General features: G+C 29.6%; 6 protein-coding genes across 10 annotated transcripts; 3 read left to right on the forward strand and 3 right to left on the reverse strand.

Moving 5' to 3' along the window:
* The first annotated feature begins 923 nt into the window (after positions 1–923).
* LOC126925799 (RPII140-upstream gene protein) lies at positions 924–2331 on the forward strand. The gene is made up of 4 exons (XM_050741786.1): positions 924–1350; positions 1421–1672; positions 1741–1992; positions 2071–2331. Exons 1-4 carry the CDS (start codon positions 1202–1204, stop codon positions 2183–2185), a joined length of 768 nt encoding a protein of 255 aa, XP_050597743.1. The 5' UTR covers positions 924–1201; the 3' UTR covers positions 2186–2331.
* Positions 2189–7754, reverse strand: LOC126925782 (twinfilin). Of its 3 annotated transcripts, none has more exons than XM_050741749.1 (5): positions 7329–7749; positions 7125–7202; positions 6388–7047; positions 6206–6324; positions 2189–2902 (listed from the first exon to the last, which is right to left on the reverse strand). In XM_050741749.1, the coding sequence occupies exons 1-5, from the start codon at positions 7351–7353 to the stop codon at positions 2732–2734; spliced, it is 1053 nt and encodes a 350-aa protein (XP_050597706.1). In that variant the 5' UTR covers positions 7354–7749; the 3' UTR covers positions 2189–2731. The 3 variants fall into 3 exon arrangements, with proteins under 3 accessions (XP_050597706.1, XP_050597707.1, XP_050597708.1); XM_050741750.1 differs by lacking the exon at positions 2189–2902 and adding an exon at positions 3198–5828 and having other exon boundaries at positions 7329–7751; XM_050741751.1 differs by lacking the exon at positions 2189–2902 and adding an exon at positions 5877–6114 and having other exon boundaries at positions 7329–7754.
* A 557-nt stretch (positions 7755–8311) lies between these two features.
* Positions 8312–10265, forward strand: LOC126925792 (toll-interacting protein-like). The gene is made up of 6 exons (XM_050741774.1): positions 8312–8534; positions 8992–9165; positions 9277–9410; positions 9498–9702; positions 9793–9963; positions 10037–10265. Exons 1-6 carry the CDS (start codon positions 8457–8459, stop codon positions 10145–10147), a joined length of 873 nt encoding a protein of 290 aa, XP_050597731.1. The 5' UTR covers positions 8312–8456; the 3' UTR covers positions 10148–10265.
* A 77-nt stretch (positions 10266–10342) lies between these two features.
* Positions 10343–12545, reverse strand: LOC126925784 (peroxisomal membrane protein PEX16). The gene is made up of 5 exons (XM_050741754.1): positions 12200–12545; positions 11873–12119; positions 11521–11794; positions 11337–11440; positions 10343–11243 (listed from the first exon to the last, which is right to left on the reverse strand). Exons 1-5 carry the CDS (start codon positions 12327–12329, stop codon positions 10988–10990), a joined length of 1011 nt encoding a protein of 336 aa, XP_050597711.1. The 5' UTR covers positions 12330–12545; the 3' UTR covers positions 10343–10987.
* On the forward strand, positions 12076–15149 carry LOC126925786 (thymidylate synthase). 3 transcript variants are annotated; one of them, XR_007714100.1, is made up of 6 exons: positions 12076–12214; positions 13087–13372; positions 13450–13713; positions 13796–14058; positions 14129–14395; positions 14687–15149. XR_007714100.1 is itself a non-coding variant. In XM_050741757.1 (6 exons), exons 2-5 carry the CDS (start codon positions 13114–13116, stop codon positions 14336–14338), a joined length of 996 nt encoding a protein of 331 aa, XP_050597714.1. In that variant the 5' UTR covers positions 12076–12214; positions 13087–13113; the 3' UTR covers positions 14339–14357; positions 14687–15149. The 3 variants fall into 3 exon arrangements, 2 of the variants coding, with proteins under 2 accessions (XP_050597714.1, XP_050597713.1); XM_050741757.1 differs by having other exon boundaries at positions 14129–14357; XM_050741756.1 differs by lacking the exon at positions 14687–15149 and having other exon boundaries at positions 14129–14456.
* LOC126925807 (protein ILRUN) lies at positions 13737–16702 on the reverse strand. Its single transcript, XM_050741797.1, has 4 exons — positions 16497–16702; positions 15957–16207; positions 15243–15601; positions 13737–15167 (listed from the first exon to the last, which is right to left on the reverse strand). The coding sequence occupies exons 2-4, from the start codon at positions 16109–16111 to the stop codon at positions 15061–15063; spliced, it is 621 nt and encodes a 206-aa protein (XP_050597754.1). The 5' UTR covers positions 16112–16207; positions 16497–16702; the 3' UTR covers positions 13737–15060.
* Positions 16703–17370: the final 668 nt, after the last annotated feature.

Below are 17370 nucleotides of genomic sequence, written 5' to 3' on the forward strand. Positions count from 1 at the left end.
TTTTTAATTATTTTTTTAGAAATACGATAGAAATTGCGATTTTTTGTTTCTCGTGTAATACTTACGGAAGAGGAGCGAAGTCTGTCAAGGATCGACATAATTTATGAATATGGCGGTTGAAAATATATAACTTTGATGTCTAATGGCTTTCAGGATACATAGAAAGTAACGAAAACGAATAAACACGGGATAAATCTGAATAAAACACGGAAACATTACGTTAACGAAGTACATATAATTCACATTGGGAAATTCAAACGCAATACTAATTATCGATCCTTACAATTTCGATTCTCGAATACATACATATATCGCCATTTTTATATTCGTACAATTCTCGATATTTATATAATCGATCTTAGTCAACCGAATGGGGAGATCTCCCCTCTATGAAGAACATCGCTGCGTGACCGAACGGGAAGATCTCTCTTTTTGACTTTAGCAAGGCGTTTTCTTCTTTTTTTTGTTGTTATTATCAGTTATTGTTTACCTGGAATTGTTCCCAATTAATTGCGATACTTCTTCTGCTTTTATAAAGTACAGTATATGATAAAATACACCAATTTGATGGCGTTAAAATTAATTAAAAAGTTATGCTATTAGTTATGACTAAATAAAGTTATAATCGTACAATACCATACTGTAAAAAAATATTAAAATGCATTGCGAATTTTTAATTTCACGTTCAAGTCGTGTTATTTATTTTTAGTCATCTTTAATGTTTTTAATTTTACCTACATTTTTTTATACTTTTAATATATACTTTTAATTTGATGTTTTGTATAAACAGTATGTGAAATCGTTAAACAAAATCATTATTTCAAAATATAATTGACCATTTAAATAATTTTTAGACTTCTTTGTCTTTCAAGTAGTGAATATTAGTCCTCGTTACTTGAAAAAATGTACGGTGGACAGCCTTGGCTTGGATTGGTTGGCTTGTCCAGTGCGGTGAGAAGCGTATAGCTCGCTCTGGCGCACGAGACTGGCTAAGTGTTAACAATGAATCCTTAACCTCACTTTCGTTATAAATCAATTATTGTATAATAAAATAATTGAATTTGGAATCTAGTTTGTAATAATGTTAATTTTGTTGCAAATAAACTATAAATATATAATTTTATAGTATTTCATGTTATCAGTGCTTGTTGAATGTATGTTAAGTAATACATGACCTGAAAACGATAAATATAAAAGAAACATGTTACGTACAATAATAGATAGAAGATTAATCTGCACTGCGTTTTTCCCATTTGCTTCTTCGTCCGATAACACTTCCAATGATAAGTGGGTAGATACATCCAAAGTAAAAGGGTTTTTAAGCAAATACAGATGTTACTTTTATGACGAGTAAGAGTAATCATTTAATTTATATTCATCCATTTATTTAACACATTATTATAATATTTACTTTGCACAGAAAAGGGTATCCAACCAAAGAGGTACAATCAGTCTTGAATGTAACTTGTGCAGGGAGTGCAACAGGATTTATCTTGGGTGCATTATATAAATTAAAGGATGTACCACAAAGATTCAAACATGAGAATCAAGCTACATTATATGAAAATAAGTTTCAATATCAACAGAATCTGCAAAGAAGAATTGAAATTGTTACGTTTAAAGCAGGTTTTCCATTTGCCATGAAAGTTGGACTTTTTTGTTTCTTATTCTCGTAAGTCTTGCAACTGATTTGTATTATAATATTGTACAAATATAAATTAATCTAATATTCTTTATCAGGAGCATGTCTTCATTCTTCTATGTATATAGAGGATACAAATTTGATATACTAAATTCCACATTTAGTGGTGCTATAACTGGTTTCATATTCAAAATGAATATGGGTGTAAAGGGATCAATTGCAGGAACTGTAGTAGGTACAATATTGGGTACCTTTTATGGCTCTGTCACACAATTCTTTTTATGGATAAGTGGAGCTAAAATGGAGAACCTTTATGAAGCTGGAGCCAAATTAATGAACGCAAGACGAGAGTATGTTTGCTATATTAATTGAACTTAAAAGTTCTCCATGCCAAATTTGAAGACCAAAGATCAATTTTCATTTTTTAGTAAAATAAAAGAACATGCAAAGGCCCTGAAAGCAGACGAATTATCAGAACTGCAAAAGACGTATATTAAGAAACAAGAAGCGAATGAAGCACTTAGTAAGAAGGAGAAAGAGTAAGAATTTAAAAGATAAAAATTTAATAACGAATGTATATATCTTATTAACATACATCTATTAATTTATGTAATTTTTGTGTAATTATTACATAAAATATTATGTAATAATATTTGTATTTGATAAATACAAAACATGTATAGAACATATTCAAATCATTCTGGTCTTATCCATAATATTTAAGATGAATGATGAATAAAAATATCATTCTGTAATATAATCAATTGTCATTAAGAACAAGTCTTATTTACATCCTAATAATACTCTGTGCATTAAATTATAAATGAATGTAGTATAAATACAAGTTTGAAATCATAGTTACAGAATAGGCCTAATATTTGAAACTTCTTTTTAAGATTTGAAGTATCTGCATATAAATGATTCTTAAATTATAAAACAAGTAATCCTCCTTAATAAGGAAAAAAGCTAGATAAAACAAAAAGCTTTTATCTTTTAACACAAGAGAACACAATATATATTTATCTGTATATATGATGAGCATATTATATATCTTCTTAGTTCAACTCAACAAATTTGAAAAACATTTTTTTAAATCTCTTGTTCCGAAGTTCCTAAATCTTGAACCTTGGTTAAACGTTTTGCCCCTCTGCCTGGTGGACCCTTAGGTTTCGCAAATTTTGGCTGATGTAAACTGATTTTTGGATGCAATTCCTCTTGTAAAAATTCTTCAGTTAGTTCTCTTCCATCATCTATTTCAAGCTATATAATCAACATATTTTAAAGGGAATTATTACATTGCATTACAAACTAGAAACATCATTTACTTTGTGAGAAAAAAATACAGGTAGAATGAAAAATAAAACTCTAACTTGATAGGCCTATTCTGTAAGCTGAATGTCTTAAACATATCTTAAAATCTTAATCATAATTACATACCCATCCAACGACTGATTCACGTGCGCTCCTTAGAAACCTATTAAATTCTGTGCAGATAAATCATGATAAATAAAGTGTTACACGTTACCTTATTGGCAAATTAAAACACAACAAAGTGTAAGATTAAATTGCATAATGCTTTATTATTTCTAGCGTGTTTAGTATTGGCAAGATACACAATTTGTTTGATCATAATGAACCTACGATTATGTACTAACAGGTTGGAAACGGAATTATACTAAAAACTTACAGAATAGGCCTGGTACAATATATTATAAATTGAAATATTCCCAGGCTACAGTGTGCGTTATGTTTAAATATAGAACACATTATTCATTAACAAGTTTTTGAGCACTTTGCGAAAAACTTTCCTTTTTTTGCAACTAGACATAGAAATGTGTGTCAAATTCTATTTGTTCGTCAACATGTAAAAATAGAAAAACATCGATAGGGAATTTAAGCTGAAAAAGCTTTTACACAACTATAAAGGAATGAAATACTAATAAATTATGAGTATACTATATTCAAGAACTTCCAATTCTTGTAAAAAATCTCATGCTTTGAGCTTAACTTTCATATCAATGCAAATGTATGTATAATAATATATACTTAGTAGCAAATGAAAAGTAACAAAAATTTTTCGATGGATTTGAATAAATGCCAAGAATCTGACACACTTTTTTATTATTATCCTTGTTAAATTAGGCCAAACTTTTTCAATAAGTTTTTTATTTATTTCTTGGACGAAAATTTTTAAAAAGTTTATAAAAAGCTACGAGAGTTAAAAAAATACAGATCACAAAAAATAGAATGCCTCTCGAATATCTTGTTTGCTGGCTACTAGATTATAGTCCCATTTGCTATACATTTCGTATTAGGAATGTTTTAGAAGAAATCTAAAAATACTTTAGAAGAGATAACAGTAACTTATCACAATTCATTATGCGCTGTTCTCTAATCAGTTTAAATTATTAAATTGAAGCTTATAAAAATATGATATATGAATTTTCTTTTCTAAAACATATCTTATTATACCTTACATCTTTTATTAAAAATGAAAGTAATAAAAAGTTAAAAAATAACTGTAAGGTGTATAGAATGTGTGTGGTTGTGGGTGTATGGGTAAGTGCGTACATACGTATATATGAATATTCAAATATTTTTATCCATATAAATTCAAACACTGCACTATTCTTCCGATTGTACAACTAATGGGACATACCAAGTTCAGTCTTTATATATATATTTGTGGAATCTAATGTTTTGTATAATTTACAATAGTATAGAACATGATATAATATATATATATATATATATATATATATATATATATACATACATACATATATACATACATACATAATATAATGTATATAAATATATATATACATATATAATTTAATATGTATATAAAGTAAATAGTATTATCACTAGCTTGTGTTCAAAAATGATAATCATGTGCAAAGAAAATATATCCACAAGTTAATGTGGTAATTTGCACGTTTATCACTTATCCATTTATCTTCTTATTTATATCTCACAGAGAAGTTAGGTGAGTGGCATTAGCTAACTGGAGCACATGGAATTTTCCCTAACTCTCTAATAATCACATAAGGTATGCAGGTTTTACCACAGATATTTGTTTGAAACACTCTACCTCTATTTATCACTAATTCCTATATGAGTGTTCGAATGAATTTGAAAGTCAAGCCTTCGAGTTTCACTTAATAAAATTACTAATATATGAAAAATGAGTACCTTAAAAATACAATATATCACTTTTCATTGGACTAGGAACTAATTCACACAGTTAACTCACTGGGTTTATTTTTCGCATCTGACACAATAAACATTAAAAGTAGCATAAGAATTATATAAACTATAAAAGATGTAAATTAAAGGAACTATATAGAGAAAAAAATATCTTTATAAGATTTTTTATTAGACATTGGAACGCAATTAAAAAAATGCAAAATCCAATAGAAGGCTTCACTTTCAATGTCAAGCAACTAATTCTCACTTCATGATCTTTCTGTTTTTTTTTTTGTTCTTTTTCGTACAGTATTTTCTGCACCAATAAACAATTATCCATTACATTATGGTACTGGATCAACAAGAACTACATCTCATGGGAATTCTATGCATTGCAAGTTTCTCATAGTTATCAAAAAGATATTTTGTAAAGATCTTAACATGACAATTTTGCTCTTTAAAATTTAGAAAAATACATTGTTTGGTCTACTCTGAATTGCTACATAGATATACATATCACTTTGACCAATTATTACTAAATATCAATAAATATATTGCTAATTAATAAAAGATTTATCTCTGTAAAGATGCGCATTAAACATTTTCTCATTTAAATCACTCCATAATAACTGCATAACTATACTGTGCTAATGTCGAAGTTATTCAAAACCGATTACACCATCTTACACTACATAACATATTCAATCAATTAATATCATATTATCACAAATTCAGAATTTACGAAGGAAGATATTAAATGTGTAAAACATTTGAAATATTTTATAACATTTAAGAAACATTTAAAAATGACAGACAAAGAACGTAGATTCGGTTAACTCAAGATACAAGATCTCTTCTGTTTTGACTTTTTCTCGGATATAGATTGAGGAGGAGCATAGGGCGTTGATGGAGTTGCAGGAGTTATTGCAGCTGTTTCTTTTATAGTTGGAGGATCTTCCAACATGTCTGCCAATTCCTCACCACTATTTACTTCCAACTAGGATTTATCAAATTTTTACGAAAATAAAAAAAGAAAAAAAGAAATAATTTAATTTCAACATTAAGATTCACATGAAAAGAAATGAAATTTGAAAGCAAGAAATACTATACAATGCAACTAGAAAGGTCATTAATATCGATGCACGCTATAAGAACTATTTTTTTTTTAATTAAATATGAAATACATTTCTCACTAGTATGAAAAATGCATAACATACAATTGAATATTTTTATCTTTCAATAAGCATATAGATTTTAATATGATTTACCAGTTTTAAATGATCCTGTTAAGACATTCATGCAAAAACAAATCAATAGAAACGAAATAAATTAGAAGATATGGTTTATATTAAGAACTTTTATTTATTTACTTACTTTTTTCGTTATAGTCACTCCAAGTGATTGAATAAGTTCTAATAGTGGAGCTTTACATGATGAATATAACATCCTTTCCTTAATACTGCAACTGTATCCTGGCATGCTGTATATAAAAACTGCAACATAAATAGAGGTACATTATTGATTGAAAGACTAACATTTTTATTTTTAGAACATACCTATACATTCCATGTAATCTCCTTCGTGCGTGTGCTTAAAATTATAAAGATGATATCTAGCAGAATCAGATGGGACTTTTGTTGGTAGTTTATCCAATGAAACTTCACAAGCCATAACTAAATGTATCTTCTCCTCTTCTAAGTCAATTTTTAATTGAACATATTCATGTATACCTTTGCCAAGCTCCATGATCGCTTGTTTTGCCTCATCCGTAACAGGGAAGGCAACACCACTCAATGTTTGATGCCTTGTTTCTACACTATAATCCGTAGTAACTGTGTTTTTTTTAAGTTCTGCTAATTCTTCTTCTGCAGTGGTTAATGGTGCCGGTGCAGCATTATTCCTTTTGTATTTGTGATAACCTTCTAATGTTATATCCTCTGGCACCGTACCATGCAATTCTTCCTTTATAGATGCAGTTCCAAATTCTTGTTTCAAAGTTGCTTTTGTCGACGCATATAACATCTTTTGCCTAACTGGTGCAGTATCAGGTGACCAAGAGATAAATAACCAGTCATAACCAGAGTCAGAAGACTTAGTATCTAATCGATAAAGAATATATGCAGGTTGATTCTCAATGATCAACGGTTTGATCATCTTATCATAATCATCTTGCCACTTATTCACTGGTTTTGAAGAAGCAGCAGGTGTTAGTTCCTCTATGAAACAAAGATACACTTTTATTCATGAAACTTGTATTAAATTCACACTCACTGAGGAAAAGAGACAAACTTACCATTCTCAATGGAAACTTTCAAGATTCGTATTTTTCCATCTCGACACTTAGCAAACAATTTCTTAAGGGCATCGTTCGCTGAAATAACCAAACCATTAATTTGTCATTATTGTTGTAAAGATGTTTTGAGGTTAATGGCCTACATTGTAGAACTTTCTACGAGATTGTTATGTGAAATCAATATTACAATGTAATAATGAGTACCTTTAATCCCTGTCTGATGTGACATGGTTCGTAAAGAATTCGAGCTCTGTTGAAAATATGGTAGGAAATTGGTCGCGCTTCCTCCCCGACCTCTTCGGATTAATCGTGAACGAACGATCCACCACTACCACCACAAACGGACTGTTCAAATGACTAGAACACGATGAAAAAAATCGCAACGGAATCCGAAATTAGGGGAAACCACCGATACACAACCTATTTAGATGAGAACTTTTCGGGAGGATCCTAGCAACAGAGAAACGTACGTCACGCCAGTGAACCTGTCAAGAATGCTCCAAATCACGGCCGTACGATCGTGCTCTAAATCAAGCGATTATAATTTATTATCTTGAACAAAAAAATCTTAACTGAAAAAAGAAGCGACGTAAAAACCCACAGAAAATTATTTCAAACGCGAAAAATGCAACTTATTCAAATATTATTATTAAGACGAATAAAAATTTTTGAAATTTTGCAACATGACTTTTACCCTTTATTCGCGTGTATCTATTTTAACCAATCTTCAGTTCCATTTGCAAACTTAATCACATTATTAAATTACGGATTTTTGTGCAAAGTCATATACATATTTAAAACGATAATTAAAACAATAAAATCTCAGTAGAAGATTATTTTTCTTACAAAGTATTATAGGAAGTATCACACTTTGGATATTTTATATTTTTTCTCATATTATTTACATTCTGTGCAATTTCCTATAAGTACATAAAAATATGCAGTCTATTATTTTACTATATATTGTAATCTAATATTAATTGCATTACATATACATATTTACTTATAATTGATTTATACCTTGCAACAATATTTTAATTTTATTCCAAGATTTTTAATTAGTGCTGGAAAATATATTTTTATAAGAATCATTTGTATTGTTAGCTCACGTATCTAGATTCTCATTTGGAATTGGAATTTCTGTAATATCATTCGCGTTTGAAATGTACACGTAATTCGAGTGTTTGAAAGATTCTCTTAAGATGTCGTGACATCAGCGTGACAGATGTGTGTTATGATTATTCTGATGCAAAAAAAATACGTGTAGTTTGACAGGTTTCACTTATATCGAAGTCGATTATACTATTATATTAAGAATATTAAGGAAAAGTTATGAATTCAGTAAACCTCCAAATAACTGTTAGGGAAACCGAAAGGCGATCAGATTTGTACGAAGAGTGGAAAAGACGGGTAAATAATGTAACTTTTACAACAAACGGTGCAATTCTTTTTGAAATCAAGTACAGATACCATCACGTCAATTCAATCCATTTTTAATATTCAATTAAATTAAAATGAAAATCGTATAGTATTTTAAAATTAAAGATTCATTTCGTTAATTATTATCAATTAACAGTTAAGTTCATAAATATTCATTTTTTGATGATTCATTCGCCGATTTGTTAAACAACATTAGTTTATTATACTATTATACATTAAGAAAATTCTTGGAATTCTATATTAAATAATAGAATTAGTAATGCAAATTAATTGAAAAGAAACTGCAAATAAAATGTTGCATTAATATAACATTGCCAATTAATCAGATGTAATTATTCAGTGGAATTTGTCACACCTCCAGCAAAATTTACAATATATATGAATAAATAAATATTGATTTGAAATAATAATAATAATAATGTTCCAGGCTTTTCTAGGCCCACTCCCACAAGGATTTCTTAGATTGGAAGAACGCAATGCTCAACAACAGCAAGAAGCTGCAGATCAGCAGGCTGCACTTGCTCTTCACCAGCTACAAATGCAGAACATGCCAACAATGCATGAACCTCATGTCGGTAGACTTAGTATTACAATTGTTCAGGTAATTCTATGATTTTAGTGGACATGTAGGAGTTAATTCAGTTTTATAAAGTAATAGTGTATGTTTTGTAATAATATTTTATCCGTAATTTCAAAAAGATACTTCCTATAGGCTAAGCTTGTAAAAAACTATGGGATGACAAGAATGGATCCTTATGTGAGATTAAGAGTAGGCCATGCTGTATATGAAACACACACATGTTCAAACGGTGCAAAAAATCCACACTGGAACAAAGTTATTCAATGGTATGTAATTTGTATAGTAAATTTATTATAAATCAAATTTATGTACTTATTCCATCCATTACTTTCTTTTATCTTTTTATTATTTAGTTACTTGCCACCAGGAGTCACACAAATATATGTAGAAGTTTATGATGAATGTTCGTTTGTAATGGATGAATTAATTGCATGGGGTCACATAGATATTCCATCAAAGGTCCTCCAGAAAGGGGAGATGCACGAAGATTGGTACATGCTTAGTGGAAAGCAAGGAGACAATCAAGAAGGAATGATAAATTTAGTTTTTAGTTATACGGTAAAAGTTATTAGTAATATAACAGAAAATATATTTAATTTACTAACAATAAGTTAATACCTGTAGTTAACAATTTATCCATTTTGATAGACTAAGTGTCATCCATACGTGAGTGCACCTCCAATTATGATGGTTCCTTCTTCAACAATGCTTGGCATGACACAGTATGCACCAGTAAATGTCTACACAGCACCTCCTACAGCTGCAGTACCGCCTATTATTCCCAGTTCTATGCCAGATGCTGAAGTTGTATTAAAACAGGTAATGTAAGAAGATAATAGCTTTACTTTTTTCTGCAATAAAACAACTTTTGTAATAATGTAATAACTTATAGATTTCAGAGATGTTCCCAAATGTGGATAAAGAGGTAATTAAATCAGTTTATGATGCAAATAATGGAAAGAAAGATGTAACTATAAATTCATTACTCCAAATGTGTGAATAAGTAACTTTTTATGCAACTCGTCATTTAACTCCAAAGGCCATATTTGTATTTTCTTGCTATATTGTATTTCTTTTAAAATGTAATATATTTGCAAATTACTACCATGCATTTTATGGTATATCAACGTATAGTGATTTTAATATAAGGGGATCCATAAAATATATTGGGCAGGGAAATATATTTTTTAAAGAAATATCTCTTTTAATCGTTTATATATTCATTCATCCTGTTTACATTTGTTTTCATCTTATATATACAGCTATATGTTTCGTTCTACATATGTAACATAAAAAATTTCAATTTTCTATATTTACACATAGGAGATCCCGTATTCGTTAAGAAATCTGTATTTAGATTTTACTATTTATAAAAAATAATAAACGTGTACATTTACATATTTTTATTTGTGTGTTTGGAAACGAATTACAAAAATATTGTACTCACGCATATTTAAGCAGAATATATCTACAAATATTATAAAAATATTCAACCTAATTTTGATTAAAACACAGCATTTGCAAAAATGGAATGGTGGCTCTCAATTTTGCTATAGAATTAAAACAATATTTCTAATTTTTCTATCAAATGTAAAATATATTAATAATATATCTATGAATTGTTAAGTGCTTCAGTAAATTGTAGAGCTAATTTATCCTTACCTATAATAAATAAAAATTTGGCAACACTTATATAATTTATGACAAAAATCGGTCATTTCAAATTTATGCTAAAAATATCCTTTTTTTAAATTTGAAATTATCCTTACTCCTTTTATAATCCCTATTCCCCCCAAAATAAGATGTATCAATAACTCTCTTAAACATTTAATAACTTCATAAACTAACTTGACCACATGTAAAAATATGTATTTTGCCAATGTGGCAAGTATTTTTTTATTGGCTCTGTTAAAAATTTTGCTAAAGGTACTCTATTGGAAAGTGCAGTTAGAATCGCATATATTCTAATGCAGCTATACTTATCATAAAATGGAGACTTTAATATGTAAAGGAGCAGAGCAAGTCTTCGCCTGAAGAATTCTTTCTCTTCTTCTTTGCTAAATGATATACTTTTTGTCCTTTTATTAGCTATATTTAAACTGTAAAATAACATTGAGTTTTTATATCATCATATAATTCAACCCTTTTTATGTAGTTATTTGATAAGTTTGGTACTAAATTTTATCATTTACCTGAGTAAATCAATAGCAAATGATAACAACCATGGTGGCCAACGTTTTTCTCCAGTGAAAGATATACATGCCAAATGAAAAAGTGGTTTCAAAATATAAAGAGTCTAAAAATGAAATAAGAGATATTAATGAATAAATATTTTCTGGGGCTACTATACTTAGATGGATTTGAATACATTTCTACCTCAGCTAATATTAAATCTTTTTGTGATACTGAAGGTCTATTGAAGTTATCACTATTGTGAACATTAGAAGACAATGGTTCCCAAGTACGCATGTGTGATTGCTTGATATTTCTTATACTCCTAACAATAGTGCCAGACCGTTTCAATCTGAATCCTTCGTGTAATTTTTCATCATGTGAGTTGTTTAGCTTTTCTCTGTTTAGTGGCTGTATTGGGGGGCTTTTTATTATACGTTCCTTATACAGATGAATCAGTAGAAGTCTTAACACAGTCCTATGAAGGATTCATTTACAAATATTAATAATTGGGAGGAACATGTAATCTAAACTTTAGAAATATTATGCTACTTACTTAAATATTTGGACCATAGTGATCATAAACCATCTTCCAGTTTGGCCACATAACTTTTTTGCAGTGATCTCGAAAAGAGCCTCCGTGTATTCTACCACAGTCAACCAAATTTTAATTTTTGATTCGAACTGAGGAAACTGTAAATGAACGCATTTTCCGCTGCACATTAACAAATCATTGAAAAATACTATCAAATTCGAAGCTGAGTATAATAACTCCGACCAAAAGGCGGAATTATTAAAATGACCTAAAAAAAATGTTTATTGAATAAAAATCGAGGAGAAAAGTTATCGTAATTGAAGAATAAAAGTAAAGAATTTTTCTAACCAGCCGTGAAGTAAGGTAAGCAATGGACCGTATTTTCAATCTCAGATAACAATTGTGGATTTTCTATAACCCATTTTCTATATGGTTCGATGATTTTCAACACGGAAGAATTTACATTGCTCAACACCATTTTGATCTGTTAAACAATCTAATAAAATATGATCTGTGTGATCAATAATAATTAACCTTCCAATATTAATATACTATATTTTATGCACTATATATAGTACAAGACAAAAATCATTGGTCTCTTCCGATAGATCGGGCAAAAAAGAACATTTGTTTTTAATTTTGTTTTCTATCAGTTGTGATAACAATTTATCATATAATAGAACTCTTGTCAAAATAAACATGTTATATATATATATATACAATGTAGTATGAGAAATTGCGTAAGATGTATTAAAAGTATAAATATTTTGTAATGAATATTAATGACATAATAATATCTAATAATAACGAGAAGTTAAAACATCTTTAGTATCTTCTAAATTTATATTAAGTTCGTTTATATTCATCGACATAATAATTTCACATGTAATTAGAATTAGTATTTATAATAAATATTAATATCGTAATAGTATTTAATAACGATAAAAAATTAAAACATCCTAGTATAATACATTTTATTATCATTCTAAACTTATAAATGTACAAATTTACAAATTAAGTTCATTCATATTCATCGATATAACAATCGTACAAGTATATAATTAATTTTCCCGCTTATCAGGTCTATATAAAGTTCTCGTAAATTATTGATGAAAATAAGAAATATATTATAATTTTAATTAATATTAATAATTTTATGCTTTTAATAAAATTCATTCTTGACAACTTTTAACGTATTTAAAAAGCTTTTGAATTAAAAATTGTTGTTGTTATAGCCACATAATACCGCCAAAATTTACTCCATGTTATACGGCGAAATCATTAACATTAGCTATTACAGTATTATAAATCTTTTATTTTCTGAAATTATGAATATATGTAGAATAACGAATGGAACGAATGAAATCCAAAAATGTACTCAGAACGGGGAAGAACACGAAGAATATCAATATTTAAATTTAATAAAAAAAATTATAAAAGAAGGCACGAGAAAAGATGATCGTACAGGTGTAGGCACATTGTCCATTTTCGGGACACAGATGCGATTTAATTTACGAGACAGTAAGTATTTTTCATACTTTAATAGAAGTTTAATATCTTATATAATTAATTGCAATAACAAGATATCATTACCATAGATGTATTCCCATTGCTAACTACAAAGCGAGTATTTTGGAGGGGCGTAGTGGAGGAGTTGTTATGGTTTATTAGAGGATCAACAAATGCCAAAGAATTAAGTCAAAAGGATGTCCACATATGGGATGCAAACAGTTCACGTGAGTTCCTAGACTCTTGTGGCTTCACAAATAGAAAAGAAGGAGATTTAGGACCTGTTTATGGATTTCAATGGAGACATTATGGTGCAAAGTACCAAAATATGGATACAGATTATAGTGGACAAGGTAAGACAATAATCCAATATTCCTATGTTTAATCGTACAAATTTAATTATCTACAAGTACACTGATAGGTTTGTTTATACAGGAATAGATCAGTTAAAACAGATCATAGATAAGATACAACATTCTCCCAATGATAGACGAATTATAATGTCAGCATGGAACCCAGGCGACATTTCAGAAATGGCTCTACCTCCCTGTCACTGTCTTGTCCAATTTTATGTGAACAATGGAGAGTTATCATGTCAACTTTATCAAAGAAGCGCTGACATGGGTCTTGGCGTACCATTTAATATTGCATCTTATTCTTTGTTAACTTACATGCTGGCACACATTTCAAATTTAAAGGTAAATTTACAAGAAAAGAAAATTGGCAAAATTTTTTAACAGAGACTTGTATCTTTTTGTTTATTTTTAGCCAGGTGAATTTATACATACGATGGGTGACTGTCACGTATACCTCAATCACATATCTGCACTCGAGGAACAAACAAAACGTGTGCCAAAACCATTCCCATATTTAAAAATCGTTAGGAACGTTGAAAACATAGAAGATTTCACAGCGGATGATATCGAACTTATCGGATACAATCCACACACAAAGTTATCTATGCCAATGGCCGTTTAAAAACAAAATTGAACACAAAGTACTGACACAAGCTTATGTACACGTTTTTATCTAGAAGTAAGATTCGGTCATTAAGAAAATACATGTTCGATTGATATTAAATTGGTGAATGAATATATATTCATATAGCATTATTATATTTCAACCATATCTATATTTTATTTTCTAATAAAAACTGTTTTCGTTCATATCTTTAATAAACTCGTATCTTAATAATTATACATACATATACACGCAAAAAATATATATATATATTTTGTATATATATATATTTTTTCTAGTTATTTATATTTATATCAATTTCTATCAGTATCATTTTCAAAAGTGGTCCATACATGTCTGTTACAGCTCTAACAAGTATAAACCGTAATCATTTCGCCACACTTTGCATCACAGAAACAATCAAGTAAAAGAAGATTTTTCAAGTGGATGTAACTGACAAGCATGGACGGTAAAAGGCCTTGTGTAAGCAACTTTCAGAATTTAACAAAATTATTTTACTTTTATACAATGTAGAGTACTATCTTAAATCATATATATAATTATCCATTGAAAATATTATTTTCTCGCGTGACTGTAGAAGGAAATAAAAACGTTTCTAGTATCTTTAAAGTGATATTTTAAACGAACATGTCGTATTTAATTTGGTTGATTTAAAAAATAATCGAAAGCGTTTAAAAAATGTGAGAAGAAAATTAAGAAAATTCTCTGGACATTAGAGGCTAGCACATCTTTGTATCATTAGATGATGAAGTACTTAATTGATGCAGTTGTTGAGTAATGGCTAGAGTGCCACTTTCACTTACTGTAATAGTTATCCAAATAACATCTAAATTTAAAAAAAGATATTATTACTAAAAATAATATCACGGATGAGTAACAACAAGAAGGTAAATGATTTTACCTCCAAACAAGATTTCTGTAGATTTTACCATCATCCTCCATTTACTTTGAAATGTACCACAATGTGGAGGACTTTGAAGATCCACGCTCACCTCTGTTATTTCTCCTGGGCCTAAAGATGGGACTGGTATTTTTGTACATTCACCCATTTGCACTCCTCCTATATACTGTAAGCAAACTCCATCAGGCCATGCTTCTCTACCACTGTTTTGTATATGCCATGATTTTCGAAAATTAGTAAGTGGTGGTATTGATTCTCCTTCGCCAATGGTGCTATCGCTTATCAGCATCATACAAGGAAATTTATGTTGAACTGGAGACTCAAAGTCAAAGTAGCTACAAATTGCCGCTTGGAGATTCCTAAAATTTTATGTAGATTATTTCCACGTACATATACATTTACTTATTTGTTTATGCTTCATCAACAAATGTCTATACAACAATCATCATATTTGTCTTTCATAATTACAGTTTTAAAGAATAAATTAATATTCTAATGTAGCAGTTACTCCATTGAACAACAATTTATGTAATACATGAACAATAACTGAAGAAATTGCAAATGTTATGCGAGTGTGAGTTGTCAGTGATATAAATGCATAAATAAGCAAGGATGGATAAGACAATACAACAAGTAAACATGGCGACGGTAGGGTTAGGTCGGTTGACTAAACTTGACCAACGTAGAACGATTACAAGTGGGAGAGTATCTCACCAATTATTCATATCCAAAAAGAACTCAGCAGTAGTTTCGTTGAGCTGGCTGCCAGCCAGCAGCTTCTGCAGCTGCTTCACCAGATCATCTCTGTCGGTGGTGCCTAGACAACTAAACTGATGAAGCAAATGTTGGTCCACGTTGTCCATGTTCATAATGTATTTCGTCCCTCGTTCAATACTCCATGTAATGGGAACTGTCACACCGCGAGTCCGTGAGACTTCTCTGTTCTGTTATCGTTTGATCTTTAACTGCAAATTTTAAATGTCATTCTTCATGACGTTCATCCCTGCCATAGACATGAAAAATATAGACCGCGGGTGTCAAATGAAGAGCATGGTCCTCGTTAAAAAAGAGATAGACATATCTAACGTGGTATCACTATCTCTTTCTAACAGATACTATGCTCCGCCCATAGAAAAGGAAAGAGAGACGCGTTATTTATTTCTCTATCTCTTTTTTAACGAAGCCCATTTTCTCAACACGGCATCCGCGGTCTATACTTCTGATGTCTATGATCTGTGCGCAGTGGATACATACACTTCACACTCTACCCAAAAATGTACCAATTATGAGTACAGCCCCGTGGATGGTAAAATTCCGACTCTGTCGCCTTCTATCCCTTTATTTGCGTGATGTCACCTTGACCTTGAACGCTGCTAGTCTCCGTGTTTTTACAGCGAATAAATAAATACGCAAAACGGACGTCGATCTCTTCTCGAAATCAACTCGTCCGCAGCGTCAACGCGGTCCTACATACACGCAAGTTGGGTTGCATATATGTAGGGGTCAAATGAATTTTAATTATTGGCACATTATGATCAAATAAAACATAATTTATCGTAGATTGTAGATTCTTATGCGTTTATCAAAAATCTACAAATATAAGAATGCACAGAATGCAAATATATATAAAGAACATAATATTTATTTTTTTATTTATTATTCTTATTCCTTACCTTTCAATTTAGAATGATTTCCGGTTTGCATTTCTTCATTTCTTGAATTTATTTATTAAATCTGTTCTTTAAACCTATTCTTTCTATTCCTATCTATACTGTTTATATCTTTAACTACTATATTACTTATATTTTCACAATCTAAGAGTATCTCTAGTACAAAAACATAACATATAAAAATAAAATTATAAAACATTTAAAATGAAGTACTTGTTATAATATTTACTGAACGAAATAAATCTGTATGTATAGGTTTCACTTTTTTAGTTATATTATTAAAGACATGAAATTTACAATAAGAGAGAATGTAGAAATAAAAATGAATGTAAACAATCCTAACCGATGTAATCATTATTAAATACACAATGGACTATTTTAACGTATTGTAAAATTGATACAAGAATCGAAGCAAGCAAAGCAATAAGCTAGTAGTGATATAGTAACCGATATAAGAA

The sequence above is a fragment of the Bombus affinis genome, chromosome 16, assembly GCF_024516045.1.
Source record: "Bombus affinis isolate iyBomAffi1 chromosome 16, iyBomAffi1.2, whole genome shotgun sequence".
Classification (NCBI taxonomy): domain Eukaryota; kingdom Metazoa; phylum Arthropoda; class Insecta; order Hymenoptera; family Apidae; genus Bombus; species Bombus affinis.